The sequence below is a fragment of the Pongo pygmaeus genome, chromosome 21 (assembly GCF_028885625.2).
Source record: "Pongo pygmaeus isolate AG05252 chromosome 21, NHGRI_mPonPyg2-v2.0_pri, whole genome shotgun sequence".
Lineage (NCBI taxonomy): Eukaryota > Metazoa > Chordata > Mammalia > Primates > Hominidae > Pongo > Pongo pygmaeus.
This window is the reverse complement of record NC_072394.2, coordinates 61,663,167-61,689,484: the sequence shown is the minus strand read 5'-3', so window position 1 is coordinate 61,689,484 and position 26,318 is coordinate 61,663,167. Positions and strand designations below refer to the sequence as shown.

General features: G+C 52.7%; 2 protein-coding genes across 3 annotated transcripts; one reads left to right on the top strand and one right to left on the bottom strand.

Moving 5' to 3' along the window:
* Positions 1-442: 442 nt before the first annotated feature.
* CTSZ (cathepsin Z) lies at positions 443-12,191 on the top strand. Its single transcript, XM_054467115.2, has 6 exons — positions 443-749; positions 1,249-1,412; positions 6,085-6,264; positions 9,654-9,804; positions 10,583-10,745; positions 11,621-12,191. Exons 1-6 carry the CDS (start codon positions 607-609, stop codon positions 11,729-11,731), a joined length of 912 nt encoding a protein of 303 aa, XP_054323090.1. The 5' UTR covers positions 443-606; the 3' UTR covers positions 11,732-12,191.
* A 73-nt stretch (positions 12,192-12,264) lies between these two features.
* On the bottom strand, positions 12,265-26,198 carry NELFCD (negative elongation factor complex member C/D). 2 transcript variants are annotated; one of them, XM_054467113.2, is made up of 15 exons: positions 26,021-26,198; positions 21,186-21,301; positions 20,524-20,633; positions 19,569-19,678; positions 18,366-18,473; positions 17,747-17,899; positions 17,399-17,529; positions 16,311-16,476; positions 15,940-16,074; positions 15,365-15,504; positions 14,274-14,388; positions 13,838-13,933; positions 13,618-13,758; positions 13,137-13,266; positions 12,265-12,737 (listed from the first exon to the last, which is right to left on the bottom strand). In XM_054467113.2, the coding sequence occupies exons 1-15, from the start codon at positions 26,105-26,107 to the stop codon at positions 12,703-12,705; spliced, it is 1,773 nt and encodes a 590-aa protein (XP_054323088.1). In that variant the 5' UTR covers positions 26,108-26,198; the 3' UTR covers positions 12,265-12,702. The 2 variants fall into 2 exon arrangements, with proteins under 2 accessions (XP_054323088.1, XP_054323089.1); XM_054467114.2 differs by lacking the exon at positions 12,265-12,737 and having other exon boundaries at positions 13,707-13,758; positions 26,021-26,140.
* Positions 26,199-26,318: the final 120 nt, after the last annotated feature.

Sequence of the window (26,318 nt, the reverse complement as noted above, 5' to 3'; positions counted from 1 at the left end):
GGGCCTTCGGGAAAAGGGGTTTAGAAAGCCAGGCGCGGGGACCCTTCTTTGGGGGCGGTGGCCGCATCCCAGGATCCCTTCCTAGGGGAGGCCTGGGCCCAGATGTGAGGCTGGGGGCCTCTCCCCAGGGCTCAGGGCCCCAGGAATGCAGGGCCAAGGGGGCCCATGAGCCTGCGGCCCCCCACCCCGAAGCCAGGAACCCCGGCAAATGAGTCCAGCTGGACAGTCCCGCGCTCAGGGCGGCGGCCGGCGGCGGGGTCAGGCTTGGGGTCTGCCCGGCGACCTCGCGCCTGGCCCGCGAGTTCAGGCGCCCCGGAGCCAGGGAGGGAGCGGGGCGCGGAGCCGGGCGGGGAGGGCAGGGGTCACCGGGCGGGGCAGGAGCCGCGATGGGACAGCCCCGCCCCGGGGGAGTGTCCGGGCCTGGCTGCCGCAGTCTTAAGGGCCGGGCGGGGCAGGGGCCCAAAGTGCGGGGTCGGCCGGGTGCTGGGCCGAGGCCGAGGCCGGGGAGGGATCCAGAGCAGGAGCCGGCGCGGGATCTGGGACCCGGCGCGGGATCTGGGACTCGGAGCGGGATCCGGAGCGGGACCCGGGAGCCGGCGCGGGGCCATGGCGAGGCGCGGGCCAGGGTGGCGGCCGCTTCTGCTGCTCGTGCTGCTGGCGGGCGCGGCGCAGGGCGGCCTCTACTTCCGCCCGGGACAGACCTGCTACCGGCCTCTGCGGGAGGACGGGCTGGCTCTGCTTGGGCGCAGGTGGGCATCGGCGGGGAGGCAGCCCTGGGGGGACGGGAGGCCCATCGCCCGGGCCAGGCGCGCGCTCTGCCTCCTGGGGGCCCTTCCTCGCCAACAGGCCTTGGAAGGTCAGATCCAGCCGCTTCGTTTTGGGGGTCGCTCCTTCTCTTCCACATCCAGGGTGAGCCCTGATGTTTGTGGGGTTGGACAAGCCCCACCTGGCCAGAAAACCAGGCCAGCCCCACCTCCTCGGCCTCTGGGGGTGGCCCTTACGGCGCGGCATGGCTGGCGGAGCACCCCGGTTCCCTCCTTTCGGGGGTGCCCTGCCTCCTTCACATTCTGAGAGCGCTGGAGCCTCCTAGCGTGAGGTGGGCCCACACCTGGCTCACCTCTGGTGATTGTGGCCCCACTCCCATGCCCTCAGGTGTTGGGAAAGGCGGGAGGGCCCTACCGAGGGCTTCCTGGGCCCATGGCCCCGGGGGCCCCAGCACCGATCTGGGTGGGGATGATCTCTTCTCAGCACATACCCCCGGCCTCATGAGTACCTGTCCCCAGCGGATCTGCCCAAGAGCTGGGACTGGCGCAATGTGGATGGTGTCAACTATGCCAGCATCACCCGGAACCAGCACATCCCCCAATACTGCGGCTCCTGCTGGGCCCATGCCAGCACCAGCGCTATGGCGGGTGAGTGGCCGCCCTTTGACTGTGGGCCAGGAAAGCCCATCCCGGCTGCCTCTTTATAGGCCCAGGCAGCTCAGCCCGCGGTTCCAGGGGCCTGTGATTCAAGGCCAGGTCAGCCTGGGCTGGGGTGCTAAGGCCGAGGAGCGCGGGCCTTTGCCCTCTGCTGAGGTGACCCAAGCTGGGTCATTCTGGGGCTTTTGGGTGATAAGCAGGACTAGGACTGAATCCCAGTGACGAGTGGCTGCCAGGTGCCCTCTCTCCCCCAAAGCTTGTGACCTCAGCCATTGGGATAGAAACAGAAATGCAAAATCACTGAGTCCCCAGGCTGTATTTGAGGTTACAGAAGGAAACTGCTTCTCAGCACAGATGAAAGCCTGTCCTGAGCTTGGAATATTGGGTGAGGCTAGTTGGCTACAGCCCGTGGCCTAACCTGGTCACTACCTCCAGCGTGGTGGGTTTCTATCTTAGGCTTTTGGTGGGAGTAGGGTAGGAAGGCTCTCAGCAAAGAGGAAGGGGAAGCTGAGGCCCTCCCTATCAACGAGGCTGCTGCACCCTGCTTTGGGAGAGAATGTGGGAGAAGGGACAGCTGCAAACTAGCCCCAGGCCCACCCCACAGCATTTGGAAGGGACTCTGCTATCCCCTCTCCGGTCACAGCACAGGGTCCAGGAGCCTGGATTTCCCCTGGAGATGGGACTTGCGTGGCCTGGGAGTTTGGCCCATGAGCACTGTGGTGCTGTTGCCTCTTCCCTGAGCTTGGTCCTCCTGGGTCAGGCCTGCTGTACACCCATGTGAAAAGGATAGACTACAGTGTGGCTGCTGCTGTGGGCCAAGGCTGGGGGACACGCGTTTGTGTGCGCTCCATCTCACTGACGCCTCCTCAATGCCGTGATTGCTTTCAGTTTGCAGGTGAGGAAGCAGGCTTCTTGCAGAGAGATGGGGAGGCTTGAGCATAGTGTGAGTGACAGCTGAGATTTGAGCCCGGAAGCCTGGGCTTTGTGCCAGGATGTCTGATGGGCTCAGTCTTGTGAATGAGGGGTTCTCGCTCTGGGGGTAGGGTCTGGACCCCAGAGCCAGCCAGCTGAAGCTGTGGCATGTGTGGCGTCTCCCCCGGGGGCTGGAACACACTTCTGACCGTTCAAAGGTCCCTTTGATGTGGATGGAGCTGGAAGGTCTGGGAGACCTTGGGCAGGCTGCAGGGTGTGGGTGGGGCTAGAGGCAGAGGACTGGGCAGAGTCTAGGGGAAGTGTCCAGGCCTGGCACCAGCTGAGGAAGTGAAAGAGCCTGTGAGGGTGGGGTGAGGGTGACGGGAGGATAGAAAGGTCACCAGGTGCCTGTGGGAAGCCTTGAACTCTTTGAGAGGGAGTCAGGTGACAAGATGTACGTCTGTGAAGGACTGCGGGTAGGAAGGAGATGGCTTTCAGATGGGTGCAGGACCCTGGCCAGGGGTCAGCCCTGCTGCACTTCCCCAGGGGACTCTCTCCGGGCGGATGACTGCTTCACCCCACTTTCTCCTGAAACCTCCTTCTCAGCGCACCCAGGCCCAGGCCTTTGCTTCCTCTTTCACTGAGGACTAGAAGCCACCAGAAGGGGACTTCCACGGGGCCCTGGCCATCTGCCAGCCAAGGCAGCAGGTCCTCCATTTGTCTTCCCTCCTCTCCCCCAGGATCAAACGTCTTGTCCCCTCACTGAGCCCGTCCCTTCCCACTCAGGGAAGCTTTCCCACCTGGAAAAAAGGAACACAAAGCCCCCGGCCCCACCCCGCCCCAATTCTGGGCTCCCTGGGGAAGTATCTGGAGTCCCTCCACTTCCTCTTCTCTACCCTTGAAGCCACTCCAGCCTCAGTCCCACCTCTGCCACTCCACCGGCACTGTCCTTTCCACTGCCACCTGGAGCCCACCGTGAAGCATTCTCCTGATCACGTCTCCCCAGGATGCTTCCCTCTCCTGCACCACACTGCCCGCCCCCACCTCCCTGGCCACTCCTTTCCCTCTCCCCAGCTGTCTCCTCCCCAGAGTTCTGAGTGTCAGCTTCCCCAGGACCAAGCCTTCACCTGAACTCAGCTTGACATCCGCCTGCCCACTCGCCCGCTGGCCTGGTCACCTGACGCCTCCAGCCTCAGACCTTCAGGTCTGGATGGCTCTTTCCACCACTGTCACCCGACAGCCCATTTCTTCCCCAGTCCTCCCTGGCTGTCCTTCCTGCTATGCAGGCAACAGCCTGGACTGGTACCCGACTCCTCTGTTTTCTGCCCTCATATAATCCACCCACAAGTCTTGTCGGTTCTACCCTCGAAGCAGTTGCAGAAATCGTGCACCGCCCACCGCCTCCTCCAGGTCTAAGCCACACCGCCCCACTGCCGACTGCCCTCACTGGTCTCCTGGCCTCTGCCCCTGCGGCCACAGTGAGCCTCTGAAAACCCATCAGAGCATGTTCTTTGACTTGAAACCCTCTCAGGATTCCACTCAGATAAAAGACAGAACCCTCTGGCCTTCAAGAGCCTTCACCATCGGGCTCCCTCCCAGTCCCCACTTGCTCCCCTGCTCCTGCTGAGGGTGGAGCGGTGAGGTAGCTTCTCCCACCAGGCACCTCCTCTCTCCCTGAGGTCCCATGGCTCCTTCCCTCCCTCCTATGGATGTCACCTCAGCCACCCTATGCATATGACACCCCACTTCCTGAATTATCTCCCCGATTTATTTTTCTTCATGGTGCTGTATACTTTGCACGGTTACAGATGCTCCTTGACTTAACAGTGGGGTCGTGTCCTGACAACCCCATCGTAAGTTGAAAACACCGTGAGTGGAAAATGCGTTTGAAACACCCAACCTCTTGCACACCCTAGCTTGGCTTTGTCTGCGTTAAACGTATTCAGGACACTTGTGTTAGCCCACAGTTGGGTGTGAGTAATAAGCCCGTTCCCAGATGGGGCTGGTGGGATGAAGGATTGAGTTTGGCTGTGGGAGAAGCTTGTGCACACCTCAGTGAGCTGGTTAGGCCGGGTCCAGATGCTTCAGGCAGGAGTAGACGGAGAGGCCAGAACCGAAACTGCTCATCCATCTGAGCTCTGCCTCTGGGCCAGGACTGCTGTCGCTGGGTTGGGTTGGACATAGAAGGGTAGGGCTCGGGGCAGGCCATGGGACGCCCTGCACTGCCAAGTGGAACTCCAGAAGCCCAGGCAGGAGGTGCTTCCAGAAGGATGGAGCGACCGCTGTGCTGACTGCTGCCAGGGAGTGGTCAGCTCAGATGACAGTGGAGAAGTGACCTTTAGCAAGAGAGAAAGGGCTGAAGAGGAGCGGGGCAGTAGGGGTCGGGGCACTGTCTCAAACCATTGAGTAAAGCAGAAAACTGTGATAGTGAGTGGGAGGGGCCGGGGGCTTACTCTGTTGTTGTGAGAAAGGCAAGTCTGGGGTGTGCAGATCTGCTTAGAGGGGGCATGGCTGACAAGGGAGCGGGGAGAAGGAAAGCTGGAGGGAGCCAAGTCCCTGGGAGGAAACAGGATGGAACCTAGGGTGGGTCAGTCAGGTGGGAGGGGACGAACCAGCCACTGGCTGCTCCAGGAAGAGTGTTTGGGGTGCAGAGCATGGGCAGGCTGCGTGCCGGCAGGATGGAGGTCTGCTTTGGGACTTTTCAGTGATGTGTGAAGCAAAGTCACCAGAGCAGGGCCAGTTCCAGAAGGCCCCTGGCTGGGCGACCGGGAAGAGGCCAGGTGGTGAAGCAGACTGTGCGGCAGTGTGGGAGAGTCTGGAAGGTGACAGGAGATGGAGGGGATGTGCAGGCCCAGAGGGGGCTGCCAATGGGCAGAGGGGCCCCCTGCTCATTGTGCCCTGGGGGAGGGGCAGGTGAGGCTGCAGGGAGATTTCTGACTTGAAGGTGGGATCAGGAGATGAGGCCTGAGGCTGGTGCAGGGGTGTGTGGCTGTGAAGTCATTGTCCTGGGAGGGCAGAGAGTGAGATGACCCTGAACAAGGGCCTGGGTTTCCTTCTAGGATCTGTTTTATTGCGCGTGTGCATGGGAAGGAAAGCAGGTCCCTCGGTGACCACCCTCAGGTGTCCCTGGCTGCACCTTGGGATTTAGAGCCCAGGCACCTGGGCAGTGAGGGCGTGGTCAACCGGCCGCTGGGAGCCCTCTGCATCCCCCAGTGCCTTCGGGGCTGCGTCCCTGCTGGCCTTCCCCAGCCCTCGAGACCGCATCTGGCCCCTCACTGGGGCTCATGCGGCTCCCTGGGCTATACTCGTTCACAGAGCTGACACCTTGGCCCCCTGTCCACGAGGGCAGGGACGGTCTCTCCTGGCTGGCTTTGGGGTGTGGCCCACTTGCCATGGGTGGCTGAGTCTCTGTCCAATCAGCCCTTCATTCAGCAGGCACTTCTCAGGTGTCTGCAGGGCCAGATGCTGGTGACTGCCTGGCCCTAGCCCTGCTCTCATGGCATTTTTAGTAGGAGGTGTGGCAGACAGGACAGTGCCCAAAGAAGGCCAGGGAAGGCCTCTCTGCAGAGCGACGTCTGAGCGGAGACCTCCATGAAGAGGTCAGCAGGGAGAGGGAGACATAGGCAGCTGGGCAGAGCTGAAGGCAGGCCAGGCTGGGCAGCGCCTGCATCCCGCCGGAGGCGTCCAGGTCCATTCGGGGAAGTGGGTGGAGGGTAGGTGAGTGCTGACCGGCGGGTGCTGACTGTTGCAGATCGGATCAACATCAAGAGGAAGGGAGCATGGCCCTCCACCCTCCTGTCCGTGCAGAACGTCATCGACTGTGGTAATGCTGGCTCCTGTGAAGGGGGTAATGACCTGTCCGTGTGGGACTACGCCCACCAGCACGGCGTCCCTGATGAGACCTGCAACAACTACCAGGCCAAGGACCAGGGTAGGGTGCTGCCCGTGCCCCCACTCCACCGTCCTGCCCTCCACTCCCTCTTCCACAGGCATTCGTGGCTGAGGACCCAGCCTGACCCCGTGCTCCTCACATTGGCTGGTGGCTGGGGAGCTGCGGGAGGGCAGAGGTTGCAGCCCCCAGGGGCACTAGTGTTCTTGACCATGAGGGGTAGTGTTCCCAGCGCCGGTTCCAGCCTCTCCCTGCAGCAGCCCCCTCTGCTACCTTGCACCCGCTTGAGCTGGGGATCAGAAAACTGGACCCCGTAGTCCCTGTTGAGAAGCCCAACGAAAAAGCCTGCTGCAGGAGTGGTCTGAAGAGCATCCTTGGCCACGCGCAGTGGCTCGTGCCTGTAATCTCAGCACTTTGGGAGGCCAAGACGGGCAGATCACTGGAGGAGTTCAAGACCAGCCTGGCCAACACGGTGAAATCCCGTCCCTACCAAAAGCACAAAAATTAGCCAGGTGTGGTGGTGCACGCCTGTAATCCCAGCTACTCGGGCAGCTGAGGCAGGAGCATTGCTTGACCTGGTAGGCAGAGGTTGCAGTGAGCCAAGATCGCGCCACTGCACTCTAGCCTGGGTGACAGAGCAAGACTACGTCTCAAAAAAAAAAACAAAAAAAAAACCACAGCCCTGTCCCCATGTCTCCAGCCTTGTGGAAGAGTGTCTTGCTCCTGTGCCCCTTTGGCTGGGCCTGAATGTAGTGTTTGGGTTCTGACATGCTGGCATTTCGGTGGCTTTTTGGGCCTTTGTAGGGGAGAGGTGTAGGGGGCCTTGTGGAGGGAGAGTTCATTGTCCAGGAGCTTTGGTGGAGAGCAGGTGGGGAGGTGCTGCCCCAAACTGGAAGCAGCCATTGGCTTGGTTCCTGTTCTGGTGACCCAGGGCCCAGATCCCCCACATTCGGGTGCGGCTATGGCCAAGGGGGTGCTGTGTGGATGAGCAGACCCAAGCTAGCCTGGAATCCCTAGAGCTGGCACATTCCTTTCAGGCTGCTCCCATTGGAAACAGAAGGAAAGAAAAGTCCAGACCCTAATCCCATAATTGGTAGGTTTTGTTTGTTTGTTTGTTTGTTTTTGAGACGGATTTTCACTCTTGTTGCCCAGGTTGGAGTGCAGTGGCACGATCTCTGCTCACTGCAACCTCCGCCTCTCCTGCCTCAGCCTCCCAAGTAGCTGGGATTACAGGCATGCACCACCACGTCCAGCTAATTTTGTATTTTTAGTAGAGACGGGGTTTCTCCATGTTGGTCAGGCTCGTCTTAAACTCCCAACCTCAAGTGATCCACCCACCTTGGCCTCCCAAAGTGGTGGGATTACAGGCATGAGCTACTGCACCCGGCCATAACTGGTAGTTTTTTTTTGTTTGTTTTTTTGAGATGGAGTCTCGCCCTTTCGCCCAGGCAGGACTGCAGTGGCGCGATCTTGGCTCACTGCAAGCTCCGCCTCCCGGGTTCACGCCACTCTCCTGCCTCAGCCTCCCGAGTAGCTGGGACTACAGGTGCCCACGACCGTGCCCGGCTAATTTTTTGTATTTTTAGTAGAGACAGGGTTTCACTGTGTTAGCCAGGATGGTCTCGATCTCCTGACCTCGTGATCCGCCTGCCTTGGCCTCCCAAAGTGCTGGGATTACAGGCGTGAACCACCGCGCCCGGCCATAACTGATAGTTTTAAGCCACCTGACTCAGATCTCCCTCACAGCCAGAGCAGAGAGCTGGGAAAGCCCAGCAGCCGCTTGCTTTGCTGCCTCCACCCCTGCCCCAGGCTATATAGGTTGGCCCCAGCGCCCTGTGCACTCTGAAGTGGCAGAAGGTCCTCGGGCACCACCCTCTGCGAACGGTGCTCCCTTGCCTTGCCTCTCAGGCCTTATCGTTCAGCCAGAAAGAATTCTCCTGGACTGGTTTAGTGAGTCCTTCGAGAAGGGGGACAGATGAAGGGGCAGAGGGAAGGGCTGTCAGATGGCTCTGGAAGCAGGAAGCAGGTATCAGGTGGTCTCCAGGGCCACGCCCACCCCACTCCACACCAAACTGCTCTCGCCCAGCCAAGGCCAGGCCCCTCCAACCCACCCAGCCTGACAGGCGCAGATGGAGCTCATCAGAAACCTGATTGTGTGACTGGTGACCGCGATGGTTCACACCTGTCATCCCAGCACTTTGGGAGGCTGAGGCGGGCGGATGACTTGAGACCAGGAGTTCGAGACCAGCCTGGCCAACATGGTGAAACCCTGTCCCTACTAAAAATATAAAAAAATAGCAAAGCGTGGTGGCATGCGCCTGTAATCCCAGCTACTCAGGAGGCTGAGGCAGGAGAATCACTTGAACCCAGGAGGCGGAGGTTGCAGTGAGCCAGGATCGTACCACTGAACTCCAGCCGGGGTGACAGAGTGAGACTCTGTCTCCAAAAAGAAAAAAAAAAAAGAGAAAAGAAAAGAAGAAAAAAACCTGATCACGATAAATAGTCGTCTTTGTAGTGTTAGCAAAAGTGTGGCCACAAATCCACCATTTTCCCATAGTACTGGGCACTGGGCACTTGGTGTGCAAGGAACAAATTGAACCAGTGTCTGAGCCTCAAGGTGCTCACGTTCCTGGGGGAGGAATCCGGACAGATGTGTAACTATGACAGACAGGTCGCGCCAAAGCAGTGAGTGGCAGGCCGAGGGCCGCCATGTGGATGGAGTGAAAAGTGGGAACACAGCGACTCTGAGCCTTGCAAAACCGAGAGCTGTACTTTTTCTTCTTTTTAAATTAATTTTTAAATTTTTTTTTCTGTAGAGATGAGGTCTCACTCTGTTGTCCAGGCTGGTCTCGGACTCCTGGCATCAAGCCATCCTCCTGCCTTGGCCTCCCGAAGTGCTGGGATTACAGGCGCCTGGCCCTCTTTATTTTTTAAGCCTAATTCTTGATAACCTCTTAAGTCGAAATAACCAGAATTTTTTTTTTGGTCCCCTCAGCGTGGGCACAGAAGAAAATGCTTTTTTGTGGTTGTTGTTAACCAATGTATTAGCCTATTTATTCACCAGCCAGCAATAGAGACATTTTATTAAGTGCTAATCATTTGATTTTGCTCCATTTTCAGCTAGAAAGTATTGTGGAAAGGTCCTTCTCCAGCCATTAGAGGGAAAAAGGCGAACTCCTGGGTGCCTACTATGTGCTAATTAATGTCTGTCTCTTTTCTTCTCTGCCAAGGCCTGGGAAAGGGCTTTTCATAACTCCCTGGCAGCTGAAAGAAGAGCGTCATTAAGCAGCACCTAATAGCAAGATGATTTCCGTTCTTAGCTGCTGAGTGGTAGGCTGCATGATGAGAGTAGAGAGTGGGCTTGGCGGGCTTCTTTGTCAGTGGGTTGATGAGGAGACGGCCTCATGCTGACTTTTCTTGCTCTTCCCCAGAGTGTGACAAGTTTAACCAATGTGGGACATGCAATGAATTCAAAGAGTGCCACGCCATCCGCAACTACACCCTCTGGAGGGTGGGAGACTATGGCTCCCTCTCTGGGAGGGAGAAGATGATGGCAGAAATCTACGCAAATGGTCCCATCAGGTGAGGAGAGGTCCCACGGGCGAGTGGAGGTTTGCAGGTGAGGAAAGGTCCCGCAGGTGAGGAGAGATCCGCGGTGACAGCGCCAGTGTGGGCTCATGTAGGTACTCATGTAGACGTCTCCGTCTTTCGCCACTTCCCTTTGGCTGGTTGTATTCAGTGGGCTCGAGACAGCCACATCATTTCCCCTCTACGAACTTCAGTTTTCTCAGAGTTAACACTGAGCTGACAGCAAGTCTGCCCTTATGGATGGTTGTGCGGAACGCGGATGAGACGCTCCCCCAAGCTGTACTGAGGGGGCAGTTTCAGCGGGGAAGACACTATGAATAACAACAGAAGTTTTCCAGAACCGTCAGATATACACTATCTGAGTCAGGTTTACACTTTTTTGTCATATCAGATTTTTTTTTTTTTTTTTTTTTGAAACACAGTCTCACTCTGTCACCCAGGCTGGAGTGCAGTGGTATGATCTTAGCTCACTGTAGCCTTGACCGCCCAGGCTCAAGCGATCCTCCTGCCTCGGCCCCCTCCACCGAGTAGCTGGGACTACTGGCGCACACCACCGCACCCAGCTAACTTTTGTATTTTCTGTAGAGGTGGGGTTTCGCTATCTTGCCCAGGCTGGTCTTGAACTCCTGGACTCAAGTGATCCACCTGCCTTGGCCTCCCAAAGTGCTGGAATTACAGGAATGAGCCACTGCGCCTGGCCATATCAGATTATTTCTAATGACGGTAAATTGTCTCAATTTAAAGTGGTAATTCTTTAACTGCTTGCTCTCAGCTGTGGAATAATGGCAACAGAAAGACTGGCTAACTACACCGGAGGCATCTATGCTGAATACCAGGACACCACCTATATAAACCATGTCGTTTCTGTGGCTGGGTGGGGCATCAGCGATGGGACTGAGTACTGGATTGTCCGGAATTCATGGGGTGAACCATGGGTAAGATGTCTTCATTTTCTTAAGGTCATTCCTAGAAAAAAACATCCTGGTACTCCTCTCGCTTGAATGGTTCTGTTGACTTTTAGCTAAAAACTGGGGCCTTGACAGAGGCCCTTGCTCCAGCTGTCTCAGCCACCGCGCAAGTGGCTTTTGGGGCCAGACCTTTCTGTGTCATGCGTGGCTGCCGCCATCCTGTGCACTTTGGGTGTTCAGCAGCATCCCTGGCCCCTGCACCCACTAGGTGACTCCCCGCAATCCCAGTGTGACCAAAACTGTCTCCAGATGGTGCCTGGTGCCCTGGGGAAGTCCCTGTGAGCGCTGCTGGAGAGGAGCTCTGCCACCCTCTTCCTTTACAACCAGCTCATTCTTTTTCCTATCATGGTTTTTGGGCTCCCCTAAAATATTGTGTAGGTTTTTCAAAAATACTCGAGTTGGGCCAAAAATCCAGGAGAGAGAAATTAACTGCCAGACCTAGTCTTAGCCATTAATAATTTAAGACACAGAAATTCATTATTAAGAACTAGGGGGAAAGCGGTTCACGTGCAGGTGATGAAATATCATCTTTTTTACTGGGTGACTACTAACGGGGGTAGTGGTAGGTGGGAGTCACCAGTCTAGAGTCAACATGTTTTGTTAGATGAATTCACTTTTGGCATAGAGGGCCCTCATGTTAAACATTAACCAAGTGAAATCTTTCACAAAAGGTATTTCAGAACAGGGGTTATGGGAAAGCTGAGGGGCAGCTGAGTGGGTTGTCTGGATCCCCCAAGGCTGGCCTGAGATGGAGGCAGAAAGCAGGGGGCAGGGTGCTGACAGCAGCAAGGGGAGCGGGAGACGGCTGCAGATGGGCTGACGCGCGATCCCACTTTGCACAGGGCGAGAGAGGCTGGCTGAGGATCGTGACCAGCACCTATAAGGATGGGAAGGGCGCCAGATACAACCTTGCCATCGAGGAGCACTGTACATTTGGGGACCCCATCGTTTAAGGCCATGTCACTAGAGCAGTTTAAGAAAAGGCACGGTGAGCCATGACCAGAGGGGATCCTATGGTTATGTGCGCCAGGCTGGCTGGCAGGAACGGGGGTGGCTATCAATATTGGATGGCGAGGACAACGTGGTACTGGCTGAGAGTGTTCCTGAGAGTTGAAAATGGGATGACTTATAACACTTGCACAGGATGGCTCTGCCTCACAATGACTGCAGTCAGCCACCTGGTGAAGAAGTGATCTGTGACACAGGAAACGATGGGACCTCAGTTTTCTTCAGTAGAGGACTTGATATTTGGTATTTGGCAACTGTGGGCAATAATATGGCATTTAAGAGGTGAAACAGTTCAGACTTATCACCAGTCTTATGTCACTTTAGAATCAAGGGTGGGGGAGGGAGGGAGGGAGATGGCAGTTTCAAATCGCCCAAGTGATGAATAAAGTATCTGGCTCCACACAAGACTGCGGCTGACCGTGCCTTATTCACACACAAAAACAATGTCACATCAGGACCTAATCCAACCCAGCAGAAAGGCTTTTTAAAAATTTACTTATTACTTGTTCTTAGCAAATTAAGACAATTACAATAAAACATCAACTAACTGGGTTCTTGTGAGAAAACTGAGGTCAGCTTTGAAACGAGTTCCCCGAGTAGAGTTCCCAGCGGCCCGCGGCCGACGGCCGGATCTGTCCTGAGGGGTCATGGGAGCCCAGCGCCTGCCTTGAGGGAAATGAACACTGAAAACAGGATTTGGGAGCAGTATTGGATTGACAGCAGAGAAGGGACTGTTCGTAAGAGCAGTTTCTCACTGAAGCTGCTACCATTTTCCTTTGTAAAGAAGTCATCCACCTCCTCCCAGCGGTGCCCACTTTCAAGACGCTGCCCGAGCCTCTTAAAACAGCTTCTTGAAAGGGTTTTTTCCACAACTGGTTCTGGAATGTTCTGCTTCAGCTCTGGAGGATGCTCTAAATTAGTTCACCATGATGAAGTTAGATTTGCAGTGAGCTTTAAAGAGGAAAACAGTGACTGTGTTAGAAACAGGAAGTAGAACATGACATTTTCTTTTTTTTTTTTTTTTTTTGAGATGGAGTTTTGCTCTTGTTGCCCAGGATAGAGTGCAATGGCGCGATCTTGGCTCACTGCAACCTCCGCCTCCCAGGTTAAGCGATTCTCCTGCCTCAGCCTCCCGAGTAGCTGGGATTACAGGCACATGCCACCATGCCCAGCTAATGTTGTATTTTTAGTAGAGATGGGGTTTCTCCACGTTGGTCAGGCTGGTCTTGAACTCCCCACCTCAGGTGATCCACCCACCTTGGCCTCCCAAAGTGCTGGGATTACAGGCATGAGCCACCGCGCCCAGCTGACATTTTCTATTGTAGTAAAGGGCTAGGCAGTGGGCCTCACCTATAAACTCCGTCACAGGGTCATGCTCGCCTTCCGTTTTGATGGTACCTGCGATGCTGTCATTCTCCAGGATGGGGAGGAAAAGTTGCACGAAGTCAGAGGTATAAGGAGGAGCAATGACGTCCAGCACCTGTGTGGGGGAGCACAGGGTGACTTCTTCCGCACACTAGTGCGGGGCATCCACCGACATCCGGGTGAAATGGCCATCAGTGTGGAAAACAATCCTTCCCCGCCCCCACCGGCTTCCCTGGTGACACCACCCATCTCCAAGATTCAGATGCCCAGGGTGGTAATGGAGGTAAAGTGCGTCATGCAGCTGCCGCAGGCAGAAGGTGCTTTTTGGTAAACGAGTATCTGTCATCGCCATCACTACATCAGAAAGCACAGTTCTCAGTTAGGTACAAAATGAACTAAATTAAGCCAAAAAGGGCAGTGCTAGTGTCAACAGTATGAAACACGAAACCAACAGTGCATTGCTGACCTCAGTGACAAAATAGCGAATGAGTGAAATGTCAGTGTCCAGCTTCTCCAGACACTTTCGGATGTAACTGACAACAGGAAGTACATAACCTCGACTCAGCAGGTGAACCATCCTGTCCAGCAGTGTCTTCTTCAACTCAAGCTACAGAAGAAGGGGGACAGGGAGCTGGTTAGAGGGGGTCCTCCCCAGCCCCCTGGCGAGCCCCACGGGCACTGCTCACCTGCTCCATCACGTCCAGCTGGGAGTGCTCAGTCTCAAAAAGCTTAACAAGCAGCTGCAGGACCTGGGGGTGCAGGAGCTGGTGGCAGGTGCTGATCTACAAACAGGCCAGAGGGAGCTTCGCTGAGCAGTGTGGTCACGCTCAGCACACAGAGAAACCGGGCACTGTCACAGCCACCAAAGAGCTTATCACTGAGGAAGAAGGTCCTGACACCTAAGCCAGAGCCATCAGCTTCCAGTAACACTTGACTGAGGTTAAGAAATTTCTGCAGTCAGTGAAGCTAGGTCCTTAAGAGGAAAATCCTCACTTAGGACAGAAATAACTATTTCTGAAAAGAGTATCCTCTAAACTCACTAAATAGATGCAATGTTAATGCCAACGTAAACAGCATGAGACAGACACTGTGTACGCCGTGAACAGCCCTCCGCCCTCTTACCTCATCCAGCAACGCCAGGTGGACGGGGGTATGGTCAGTCTGCAGCTGAAAGTACCTTGGTTCTGATACAGTCCAATCCACCCACTTCAGCACACCCATTGCTACCACTGGAAACCTACAGTTAAGGCAGAATGCTTCCTTTAAAAAACAATTTAAAACACAAAATATGCTAGAAAAGCATTAAAGGAAGGTTAAAAACAAACTCAAATGACTCCATCATTCACCCTTCAATACGCCCCTCAACCCTTTTTTTTTTTTTTTTTGAGACAGAGTCTCACTCTGTCATCCAGGCTGGAGTACAATGGCACAATCACGGCTCACTGCAGCCTCCCGAGTACCTGGGACTACAGGTGACTGCCACCATGTCTAGCTAATTTTTTGTAGAGAGAGGGTCCACCATGCTGCTCAGGCTGGTCTCAAACTCCTGGGCTCAAGCGATCTTCTTGCCTTGGCCTTCCAGATTGCTGGGATTCCAGGCGAGAGCCACTGTGCCCGGCCTAAGCTCTGCTTATTAGTAAATAGTGTGAATGGATCAGCAGCCACTCAACATGCGGTGCGAGAAGCAGAGTTCAATTCTCTGCTCACTTTAAGCCACTTATTGAAAGGAAAAGATCATTAATGAGCGATACTCAGTGAGTTTGGTGGACTGGGTTGAAGTTTACCTTTATTTAGCAAACTCTTTCTTCATCCCTAGTATAAATTATTAGGGGAAAGACATGCCTAAGAGGACACACTATTTCTACGACACGTCTATTTATATGATTGGCATAATCACAAATCATTTCTATCTAAGCAATACTTTGTGGGCATAACTTTACCTATAAATAGACCCTTCAAATCAATTTTTGTTAACTCTGGCTATCTTTTACTTAGTCTAATTTGTACTCAACAGACTTCTGGCAAATAAACACCTGAAAATTACTCATGCTGCTAAAGCTGTTTAAAGTTCCCTACATACTGTTTAAAAATGAAAAAATAAATAAAATGAACAAGTATCGCTGAAGCTTTTGTTATTTGAGCTTTCAATATGAAAACTCAAACCACCTCCTCCCCAAAGGACTGATTTAAGAACTAAGTTTCGTTTTGCTTACCTAATACACTGATAAAGTGTGCTCAATTCTGCCACTAGTTCAGAGGCCCCTTTGTTCTCGTTGCAACACAAATTGTGAACGGTTTCGACAGCTTTTGACGTTGACTTCAGCTCATCTTTATTGATGCTCACTCGCTTGTTCTGAAAACACACACACAAGCTGGTGAGCCTGACAGGGCAGATATCCCTGCTGTCGGGGTGTTCTGGTGTCGGCCACTTCTCCTTGCAAATCACTTTCCCTATTTCTCCTTAAGTTGGGGGTCAATTTAATTGTCAAACTTCAGTCACACAGTGTACAGAAACTGAAAAGCAATGAGACTAGTGTTTGTCCATGTCTTAAGGAAATCAGTTTCATTTCTTTAGTCACATTTCAATTTACGATGTGCTGAGCATTGGAGACATTACACACATTTTCTGGAGACTTTTAGCACTTTCTCTACGCAGAAGCACAAGAAAAGACGTGCCTCACACTAGGGAGGATCAAGATTTCTTGCAGCCAAAACTCCAAAATTATATCAAAGCAGAGGAGGATATCTGTCTCCTCAAAAATCCACAAATTCCCAGAACCGATGGTACCTTCTTCCAGGTCTCAACCACGCTTGCTGCATACGCCAAGATGTGGATGTATTTGTGCTTGTGGTCCTGGTTGATCCGAGCCCCTGGTTTAAAGAGTGACTGCATGAACAGGTCCAGGAAGGCTGGAACGCGGATCTGAGGAGAAGCATATGCCCAGTTCAGGATGGCACGCGTGAGGGCACTGCTCATCCACCTCCCCTCAGGGTTCCCTACACAGCAGGGGCCTAACAGGCTCCAGGCAGAGAGTGTGACTGAGGAAGGGCCAGGACAATGATGGATTTGCATTCACAGCCTTCAGAGAATCAGACAAGCACAGACTTTCCAAAGTCACCCTACCAGTTGGCATTGGGGGTTCTTGAGAAGCAACTTACGAGTTCAACCGGAGGGGGGTCCATGCTTGTGAACATCTTGAACAGGACGGTGATGTCGGCAGGGTTCAGGGCTCCTTTGGACAACATGGCCCCGAGAGCCTGGCAGGCCCTGGGGTAGGAGGCAGCTGTGCCCAAGGCTAGTGTGATCTGACTGGCGTCGTGACCTCTTGATGAGAAAAACCATAGAGCCCGTTACTAACAAGGCAGCCTCTTTTTTCTGTTCTTTTATAATACTTTGCATTGTTGGGATCTGTTTTTCTGTCATTCACGAGTATACTGACTGACCCACAAAAATAACATTTACAACACTGGAAAAGTGATTCAAATACAGCTTGCTGGCTCTATAATAAAGGAGTCACATACTTTAAATACTTATGAACACTCTATTGGTAGCAGAAAATAAAGCTAATATGAGCTCATTTTGCGACACTGTAACAATGAGATTGCTGAGCAACTATTTCAGGACTAACTTTATTTGTTACTTATGAATCCCAGTGTAAAAACCCAGGTCCATAAATCCAACAAAGTGAAGAAGAATCAAGTGCTTTACAAAACAGTCCTCAAAGCAGCACTTTAGAAAGCCAGCTCTCCAAGTATACCAAAAACAACTCTAACTTTTCCAGTTCTGCTGGATAAAAGAAAGTTTTTTTTTTAATTTTTTTTTTTTTTTTTTTTGAGACAGAGTTTCGCTCTTGTTGCCCAGGCTGGAGTGCAATGGTGCAATCTTGGCTGACCACAACCTCCACCTCCCAGGTTCAAGTGATTCTCCTGCCTCAGCCTCCCAAGTAGCTGGGATTACAGGCATGCGCCACCACACCCGGCTAATTTTGTATTTTTGTTTAGTAGAGACGGGGTTTCTCCATGTTGGTCAAGCTGATCTCAAACTCCTGATCTTAGGTGATCCGTCCGCCTCGGCCTCCCAAAGTGATGGGATTACAGGCGTGAGCCACCACACCCAGCCAAAAGCAAGTTTACCTCTATGTTGAACAGAAGGAGCTAGCAGCTTTGGCTGTGGAACACGGGCCATGGGAAGGGTTTTGTGGGGAGCACTAGGGAGGGAGGGGTTGAGCAGAAACAGGGCCTCTCACTTCTCCTGGGCAAAGCGCTGCACTTCCTGGGCGATCCTGCGCACAGCGGAGCCCCCCTGCTCCTCCTGGGCCAGCACGGACATCATGGCCTGGGCAAACAGGTACGTGTGCTCCCCGTGGCACACCATCTTCTGAAAGATTGCAGGGAGAGAAGGTGTGGGGTTTACTACTCTAGCACAGATGGGCGGACGAGAGCCAAGCCTCTACCGGGCTCAGGCCCGGGAGTGAGCATCCTGGAAGGTGCCCTCAGAAATGGAGATTCTCTCCAGGGAAGAAGCATCTCATGCTTGAAAACCAAGACCCAAAGCAGCCTCCTTCTAATCTGAGGTTCATAAAGAAAGAACTTACGGCAAACTCAGGGAGATTTTTTTCAAGGTTTTCTTCTCCTCCATCTAAAATTGTAGCTAGAGAGGTCCGGAGCACTCTCGAGAACACTTCTAGCTGCTGGCATGCTGTGGACACACTGGTGATCTCCCCCTGGTACCCTGCGTCAGAAATAAGCTAGGACACAAAACAAGAAGTCAGAGGGGCAGCACGCAGTGACCGCGCCTCCACGGGAAGCTGGCTTGTCAGTGTTCGTGGTGAGGTGGAGTAAGTGTGCGCTGGTCGTGGGTCTCAGGCCTTCACTCCGCCCTCACCCTGCTATCACCTAGGTGTGTGCCCTGGGCTGACCACCTCTCCATCGTTTCTTCATATGCAAGAGGAAGATCAAGCAGGCACGCCTAAAGCTCCTCTCAAAGCACAAGAGAATTCTTGTGTCCCTGCTAAATCCTAAAACAGTCAACACTGACCCAAAAACACAGATACAAATTTTACACTTCTCTTTCTCAGTGTAAGGCTTATGAAAATAAAACAATAAAGACATTTATGAAAAAAAAGCAAATACGAACTGTCAAAGGAAACAGACCAACAACCAAAAATAAACATTCATAAACACTTTTCTCTTTAACTCTAGAACTCTTCCTACCTTAACGGTGAAGTTCAGCATCAAACAGTCTGGATGGGCTTCAGCCAGTTTATAAAAAAGGTCCCGCCATGTGGTATGTGCAATCATCTGTTCCAGCCACGCTGGGGTCTGCCAACAAATACACAAACAGCAAGATAGGAGGAGGCCCCGCTTTTACTTGAGTGGAGATTCTGTTGTATAAACGATCACAGGAGATTGGTGCTGATGGACTCCCCATGGGCATCTAGTTCTGGGGGAGGCAGACCCAGAGCTGGCCATGGCCACACAGTCGGCTGAGTGACAGGAAGGTCCCTAGATGCCCACTCAGCTTTCAGAAGATCGGACTCAACACAGGAGGGTACTGAAAGTTGCTTCCTAGGAGACACCGAGAACTGCATAGAGCTGCCTTGCACACACACGGAGCTCATGCTGCCCCAGCTGTATGCCCTTAGCAAAAGAGAACGAGGCCATTTAAATGGCACAGGTGGTCTGGCCCATCACCACATGGAGTGGCCAGAAAAACATTTCTCTCAGCTCTCCTATGTGACGGATGGCCTCAAGGGCTGTGCTCTGAACCTGCCATCCTGTTTGTGCCAAGGCCAGCTCCCCAAGGCTGCTCCCAGCCACAGATGGAATGCAGCAGGGCCTCAAAAGCAGGCCTGTTCAGGAGACGTGGGCTCCCAGAATGGGCACCTGTGGCTTAAAGATTCCCCACTGATATGGCTGGAACGTTCTGGAAACTGCACTGCAGCCTAACATTCTTCCTACTAATCCTCATTCCTTCTCTCTTGCCCTCAAGGGTCAGACTGCATCACAGCTACCCCAGCCTCCTCCAGCCCTACCCCATCTTCCCTCATAGTCGCTTCCCCATAATCTCCTGCAGGCCTGGCCCTGTCTTGGCAACTGCTTCTTGGAGGAACCAAACGAATCCACCACGACACTCCAAGGGCTGTGCCCTGGAGTCAGCCTGAGAGGCAAAATGGTGGGAACTTGCTGTTCATTCTCTTGATCTCAGCACCTGTGTGCCTCTTGTGTGCAAGCATGTCACGACCCTGGGTACAGAGTTTAAAGGGCAATTCTGACTAGATGCAACTTGTGTCTCACACTCTGATTTTAGTCCTCAACTCTGCCATTACTTACATGATATGCCACACTCCACTGTACACAGGGAATTTGCAAAAGACCCTAGGGCCTGGTACTAGACAAAGAAAAGCAATTTCTCACCTCTCCTTCTTCAGTAAAAATAGAATCTGCTTTGCGGGGGTCAAAATGTTTGATCAGCAAACTCTTCAAGTGATTTTCCACAGTTTCCTGAACCTGCACTGGCTCAACACCTGAAAGAGAATAAAAGCAACTAGACAATGGCAAGCTGTCCATTCACTGTGTGGCTTTAGAAAGCAAATGGTCAAAAGTCTCTATGTGAATCAAATACCAAAGAATTCCTTCTGTCCACTTATAAATGTAAGGTTTTGGAACTCTTCCAAGTAGTTATCAATGATAAGACCAAAAAGCAGCACAGAACAGAACACACAAGTCTGGTCCACCCCTAACTTCATGGAAAGGACAGCACCATCTGCAGAGCCTCACTAAGGATAAAGACAAATGGCCCCAGCAGACAGGTAGGGGGATGGAAAAACATCCCTGCCCAGTGAGGAGGGAACAGATGGCAGCCAAAAGAGACACACTTGTATCTAATCACCGGGACAGCAGTGTGTCCACAAGCTTCCGGACAGCACGCACTTCAGTGATGTCATCCACACCCGGCTCCGTGGATTTACAGTAAGACTCTACTTTGATCATATTAGCTAAAAGCCATAATCACAGCCAGTCCTAAATTATCCGTCATTTACTGCTTGCTGTAATAGACGTCTTGAAAATGACACACTGAACACACACTGTATAATCCTATAATTCTACAACATGGTAGGGAAAACAGCTCAATGAGAATCACGTTTGCAGGCTACCAGTAAACCTCAATTACTGAATCAAAGATAAGAGGCAAGCAGATACAAATGAGTAAGATAAAGATAAAAATGAGTAAGAAGTTCAGCTCTTTCTTACACAAGTCTCAGAAACCAGGAAATCAAAGAAGGTATCGTATCAGTGTTATAAGGACCCAAAAGTCTATTTTTAAAAAGGTGGGGGTGACTAGCCAGGACAGGGGCCACCCACAAAGCACCTGTCTGAATGAGCCACTCGGCCAGCAGGTTCACAGTCTGGGCCACAGCGGTGTAGTTTTCAGATAAGAGCTGGATAACATTCTCTGGAGACCCTCCTGCCTGAAAATACCTAGGGAAAGTAACAAAGCAGCAATTACACCCGAATGAATGGAATGATGGACAACAGGAAGGTAAGGAAGGAGGAAGAGAATCAGGTTTCAACATTTTTAAAGCGGTGGAGGGGGCTGGGTGCAGTGGTGCACACCTGTAATCCCAGCACTTTGGGAGGCAGAGGTGGGAGAATCACTTGAGCCTAGGAGTTCAAGACCAGCCTGGGCAACGTAAGGAGCCCTGTCTCTCCCAAAAACAAAAAAAACAAAAAAAACAAAAAATAGCCAGGCATGATGGCAGACGCCTGTGGTGGCCACCTTGCGAGGCTGAGGTGGGAGAACTGCTTGATTCCAGGAGGCTGAAGCTGCAGTGAGCGGTGATTGTGCCACTGCAACAGAGCAAGACTCTGTCTTTTAAAAAAAAAAAAAAAAGTGGCAGAGGGAACCCCCCCTTGAAGCCTTTAGTTCAGTTCGCATTACTCTTGCTTTACATAGCACCTTCTGGGTGTATTACAAAACTTTCTCTAAATTATCCCCAGCCTCCTCCCAATACAGACACCTTTCTCACATACCTCTTCAGAGTGTTGAAGATGGAGGGTTCCATGATATAATCCCGGGTGGAAAATTTATGCAGGCATTCTTGCTGAACCTCTGCATCATCCTCTCCTTCTCCAGAATCATCCTCCTGCTGTTGGTAAATGCCAAGAGCCAGGATTTTTTTTTTCATTAATACAAATACCCTAATCTCACCTTAAATCGTATAATGCTGCCCATTTTGAAAGTATTCTACACACATTATTTCATTTGACTTTCATGACAATTTCATGAAATGGTATGGACAGGTAGTGAGTGGCTAGGAAAATGGGATCCAGGATCACACTGAGTGGCTGTGTACAACTCCTCCCTGGCAAACCGCGTTCCATGCTCACACAAGTTACCCAACCTCTCTGAGTGTCCATTTCCTCCTCTGTTAAGTGAAGATAATAATAACGCCTATTCCCATTTGGCTGTTGTGAGGATTCCATGAGCTAATTTTTGGAAGAACCCAGCATAATCCCTGACATTTAGTAACAGTGCAATAAACAGTGAACTATCATCATTATTGTTTTCACTGTTCTTATTTCATACATGCCACTGGAGAGTAACAACCTGATTCTTGAAAGCGTGAGCCGTCACTCACCATTAGAAAGTAAAGATCACTAACTCGCCCTGCATCCACACTTCTGGCTGGACTCCAGTCCCAATTCTATGTGGAAGCAACCTCAGGCCTGTCACTCCATCTAAGGGCAAAGCAGGCTTCTTCACCTGCTGATGACCATGTGAGGATGGACTGTGATCCCAAACCCTGTCCAACTTTAACACTGCCACCCTAACTAACAAGCAGATGCTTTTTGAACATTCAGTCTGCACTGTGCTCATCAACCAAGGAACCTAAGAAAATATAAGACAAGACAAGGCTTTTTCCACCAAGGAAGTTCACAAACTAATAGGAGAGACAGACCTCCATGCAACCTACTCTAACATAATGGGGCAAGAGCTGGGCCAGGGGTCAGCAAACTATGACCCAGAGCCAAATCCAGCCCTCTCCTATTTTTGCAAATAAACTTTTACAGAACACAACCACACCCATTCTTTTAAGGAGTGTCTATGATTGCTTTCCCCTATAAGGACAGAGATAAGTAGTTAAGACAGAGACAGGCACAACCTAAAATATTTGCTATCTAGCCTTTTTCAGAAAAGTTTGCTCACTCCTGATCTGGACTAAGATCCTAAAAGCAGTGCTTTGGGAGCAGACAGAACCCGATGACTTCTCAGTAAAGGCTGTGGAGTCTTCTCTCAGACCAGATTTGTGTGGGGAACGCGGAGCCCCTAAGGGCGTGACAGAGGCCGGACTTCACCCTGAGCTTCATTCCCATGTGTCTGTTCTCTTGGGCTTCCACCCTGGGCACTCACCTGCCTCTTCCACCACCTCTTGGGTCATGCTATCTACCTGCTCACAAACCTAGAATTAGCCTGGATCTCTCTCTCCGTCTTTCCTCTCTTAAGCTCCAGACTCAGGTATCCAACATTCCATTCTCATTTCCAGTCAGATGTCTCACAAGTATCCAAACTCCTTAGGTCCAAAACTGACATCTTTTCCCTGGAAACAGATCTTCCTACAACCCATATTTCGGTAAAGGATTCCATCATATATCTACCTGTTACTCCCCAAACCTGAAAATCCTCAGCTTCTCTCCCTCACCCCACCCCCACATCCTGTCACAAAGACTCATCAGTTCCATCTCCCATCTGTCTATCCAAGGTGGTCCTTCTTTCCACATTTGCCTCTGCTCTTCCTTATTTTTGTATGCTTGCAGTAGCAACATTCCCCTAACGTCTCAGTCTTATTCCTTCCTTTCAATCATCTTTCACACCGTGGCCCCAGTGATCTTTGTAAGCCACAAACTGACGTCTCTCTCCTGCTTAAAGATTCCCATCTCCTTCAGGAAAAAACACCCCAGCTCTAGCAAAAGGGTGCCCTTCCCACTTCTCCTGTCCGTTCTGACCTCTCACCACTCCCCATTTGCAATCTGCAACAGGACTCATCTATTTGCATGTCTGTAGCTCTTAGTTTCCACCATCCAGACTGAACATCACAGTGGCCTCCTTACACATCTTCCTACCTCCCACTATGTAACATGGCGTCAGGCGAACAGAATTTGGGTCACCGACTATCTTTTAAAATCCAGTTCTTGCCACCCTCCTAACACCTTTCCTAACTTTCTGTCCCTCTTCCAAGCAGAGTCACACAATAAACATGAAATGAACGTCTGGTCCACCCCCCTCATCCATGAGAGCCCACTGGTGTCAATGGGCCAAATTAGGATCATGATTAAAATTTCCCAAACATGAGACTCCCCAATCTCCCATCAGTGGGGTCTAGGTCTGACTGCATAAACTTGGGCAAATAACTCACGCACTTGGTCTATAAAGTGAAGGTACTGATTAGATGGCCCTTATATGCCCCAGTTCTAACACTTTATGACTCAAAGCCTCAAGGTGAGGCTGGGCACGGTGGCTCACACCTGTAATCTCAGCACTTTGAGAGGCGGAGGCAGGCAGATTACTTGAGGCCAGGAGTTTGAGACCAGCCTGGCCAACATGGTGAAATCGCATCTCTACTAAAAATACAAAAATTAGCTGGGTGTGGTGGCACTGGCCTGTAATCCCAGCTACTTGGAGAATCACTTGAACCCAGGAGGTGGAGGCTGCAGTGAGCCAAGATGGCACCACTGCACTCCAGCCTGGGTGACAGAGTGAGACTCCTTCTCAAAGAAAAAAAAAAAAAAAAAAGGGCCGGGTGCGGTGGCTCACGCCTGTAAAATCTCAACACTTTGTGAGGTCTAGGAGGGCGAACCACCTGAGGTCAGGAGTTCAAGACCAGCCTGGCCAACATGGTGAAACCCCGTCTCTACTAAAATACAAAAATTAGCCAGACATGATGGCGGATGCCTGTAATCCCAGCTACTCAGGAAGCTGAGACGGGAGAATTGCTTGAACCCAAGAGACGGCGGTTGCAGCAAGCTGAGATCAAGCCACTGCACTCCAGCCTGAGCAGCTAAGCGAGACTCCGTCTCAAAAAAAAACAAAAAAAAAAAAGAAAAAAAAAGGCTCAAGGTGATATACTAGATGCCCCAAACACCAACCCACCACTAAGCTAATTCACACCTTCTCATCTGGACCACTTTGGTAGTCAGCAATTTGACGAAGTGGCAATGGAGGCAAAGGATGTGGGTTTGGGTCCCCTCTCCTTCCTTTATTAGTTTCATGACCTTGGGCAGGTCACTAAGTCTTTTCGTCTCATTTTCTTCACTTACCAGATAAGCAGAGTAACACCCAACTCAAAATCTTGTGTGGAAGGCGATAATGCATGACACACATGGCCCAGGCTCTCAGTTAGCTAAGTCTGACTCTATCCACTCCACCCTAAGCCTCCAACACTGTGAAATGATACAACATGCAAATCTACTCGTGTCACTCCCTGCCCCAAACTCCTGAACAAGCCATACCATTCAGCAGCTCTCCAAGGATCTTCAGAACCTGCTCCCTACTGACCTCCTGCCACTGCTTCCACCAGGCAGCTAACCTCACAGGGCTTCTTTCAGTTCCAGAAACACATCGCCTGCCTTGGCATTTCATACCATGGCTCCGAAGCCGCCATCACACCACCACCCATGTTCATCAACGTAAGCCCCACTTCATCCTTTATTCCCTCAAAATACCAGTTCAAAATGCACCAGACATCCCCAATCTTGATTCTTGTTAAAAATGCAAGTTCCTGGGCCACGAGCAGTGGCTCACGCCTGTAATCCCAGCACTTTGGGAGGCCGAGGTGGGCGGATCATCTGAGGTCAGGAGTTTGAGACCAGCCTGGCCAACATGGTGAAACCCCTTCTCCGCTCAAAATTTTAAAAATTAGCTGGGCATGGTGGTGGGCGCCTGTAATTCCAGCTATTCGGGAGGCTGAGACAGGAGAATCGCTTGAACCCGGGAGGCAGACGTTGCAGTGAGCCGCGATGGCGCCATTACACTCCAGCCTGGGCAACAAGAGCGAAACTCCGCCGCAAAAAAAAAAAAAAAAAAAAAAAATGCAAGTTCCCAGGCTCCCGTCCAGACCAACTGTTGGGCCGTCTCCAGGGGAGGGACGTGAGAAGCTACATTTCAATCATGCGCCGCAGGTAAGGTCTTTTAGAGTAAGGTGGGGACACACTAGCCAGACTAGAGCTGCCTGCCCTGGCTCTGCAGTCCCTGTCCTCAAGGTGGAACAGAGTGATCCCTCCTGGGCTTCCACCCCAAACCCTGGAAAGTCAAGGCCCGAAGATCCTTTCCATCAGTTTGCCCAAAGACAGATGAAATCAGCCCAAGGTGCTGAAGAGTAGTTTATAAAACAGTAAAGCACATGTAGGAATGCCCTAAGTTCTACTTTTTCCTCATGATGCTGGTGTGAAGTTTTTCCACTTTATTTTTGTTTAAAAGTGTGTGAGCTGCGGGCCAACCCTCCACCTTAGCGTTGGTGTCCCGCCCGCCGTGGGGGTCGCAAGGCCGGCGCCGGGCCTGGCCGGAGCGAGGGAGCACTGGGGGCCTCGGGCCGCCCCGCGCCAGAGCCTCCGGCGCCTCACCCCCACCCCACGGTCCTGCAGGCGAGGAGGCGGGGACCCCGACGGCCGCGCCGCGGGACCCCGGGTGGGAGGGCGGGGGCGGGGCGGGCTGTGCTTGAACCACACGGTGACCGCGCGGGCCGTGCGCGCGCACACCCCCCCCGCACGCCTGCGGCCTCGCGCCGCGCGGCCTCGCCGGGAGTGGGACTGGCCCACCGGCGGCGGAGACGAACGATCCTCTCTGGGGTGAGCCCAGTGCCCCGCCTCACCTGGCCGCCGTCAGCCTCGTCGCCCCACTCGGCCGCGCTCCCGTAGTAGTCCTCGTCCATGATGGCGCCCGGCGCGGCCCCCGCCATGCTCTAACGCGAGCGAGCGCGGCGCATGCGCGAGGCGGGGACAGGCAGGCGGGCGCACGCGCGGCCGCGCGCCTCGGCCCGGGCGGGAGGCGGGGCCTGGAAGAAGGGGCGGGGCCTGGAGGAAGGGCTGGGCCGCAGGCTCGGCGCTGGGAACAAAGGGGACCGGCGGAAGGAACGCCCCCAATCGATCCCGGAGAGATGCCGGGGTGGA

Coding starts and splice junctions, on each gene's coding strand:
- CTSZ (XM_054467115.2), top strand. CDS start 607: ATGGCGAGGCGCGGGCCAGGGTGGCGGCCGCTTCTGCTGCTCGTGCTG. Junction 750..1,248: donor CTGGCTCTGCTTGGGCGCAG/GTGGGCATCGGC, acceptor ATCTCTTCTCAG/CACATACCCCCGGCCTCATG. Junction 9,805..10,582: donor TACGCAAATGGTCCCATCAG/GTGAGGAGAGGT, acceptor GCTTGCTCTCAG/CTGTGGAATAATGGCAACAG.
- NELFCD (XM_054467113.2), bottom strand. CDS start 26,107: ATGGCGGGGGCCGCGCCGGGCGCCATCATGGACGAGGACTACTACGGG. Junction 17,900..18,365: donor TGCTGAACTTCACCGTTAAG/GTAGGAAGAGTT, acceptor TTTGTGTCCTAG/CTTATTTCTGACGCAGGGTA. Junction 13,934..14,273: donor ACCTGGCGTTGCTGGATGAG/GTAAGAGGGCGG, acceptor GCCTGTTTGTAG/ATCAGCACCTGCCACCAGCT.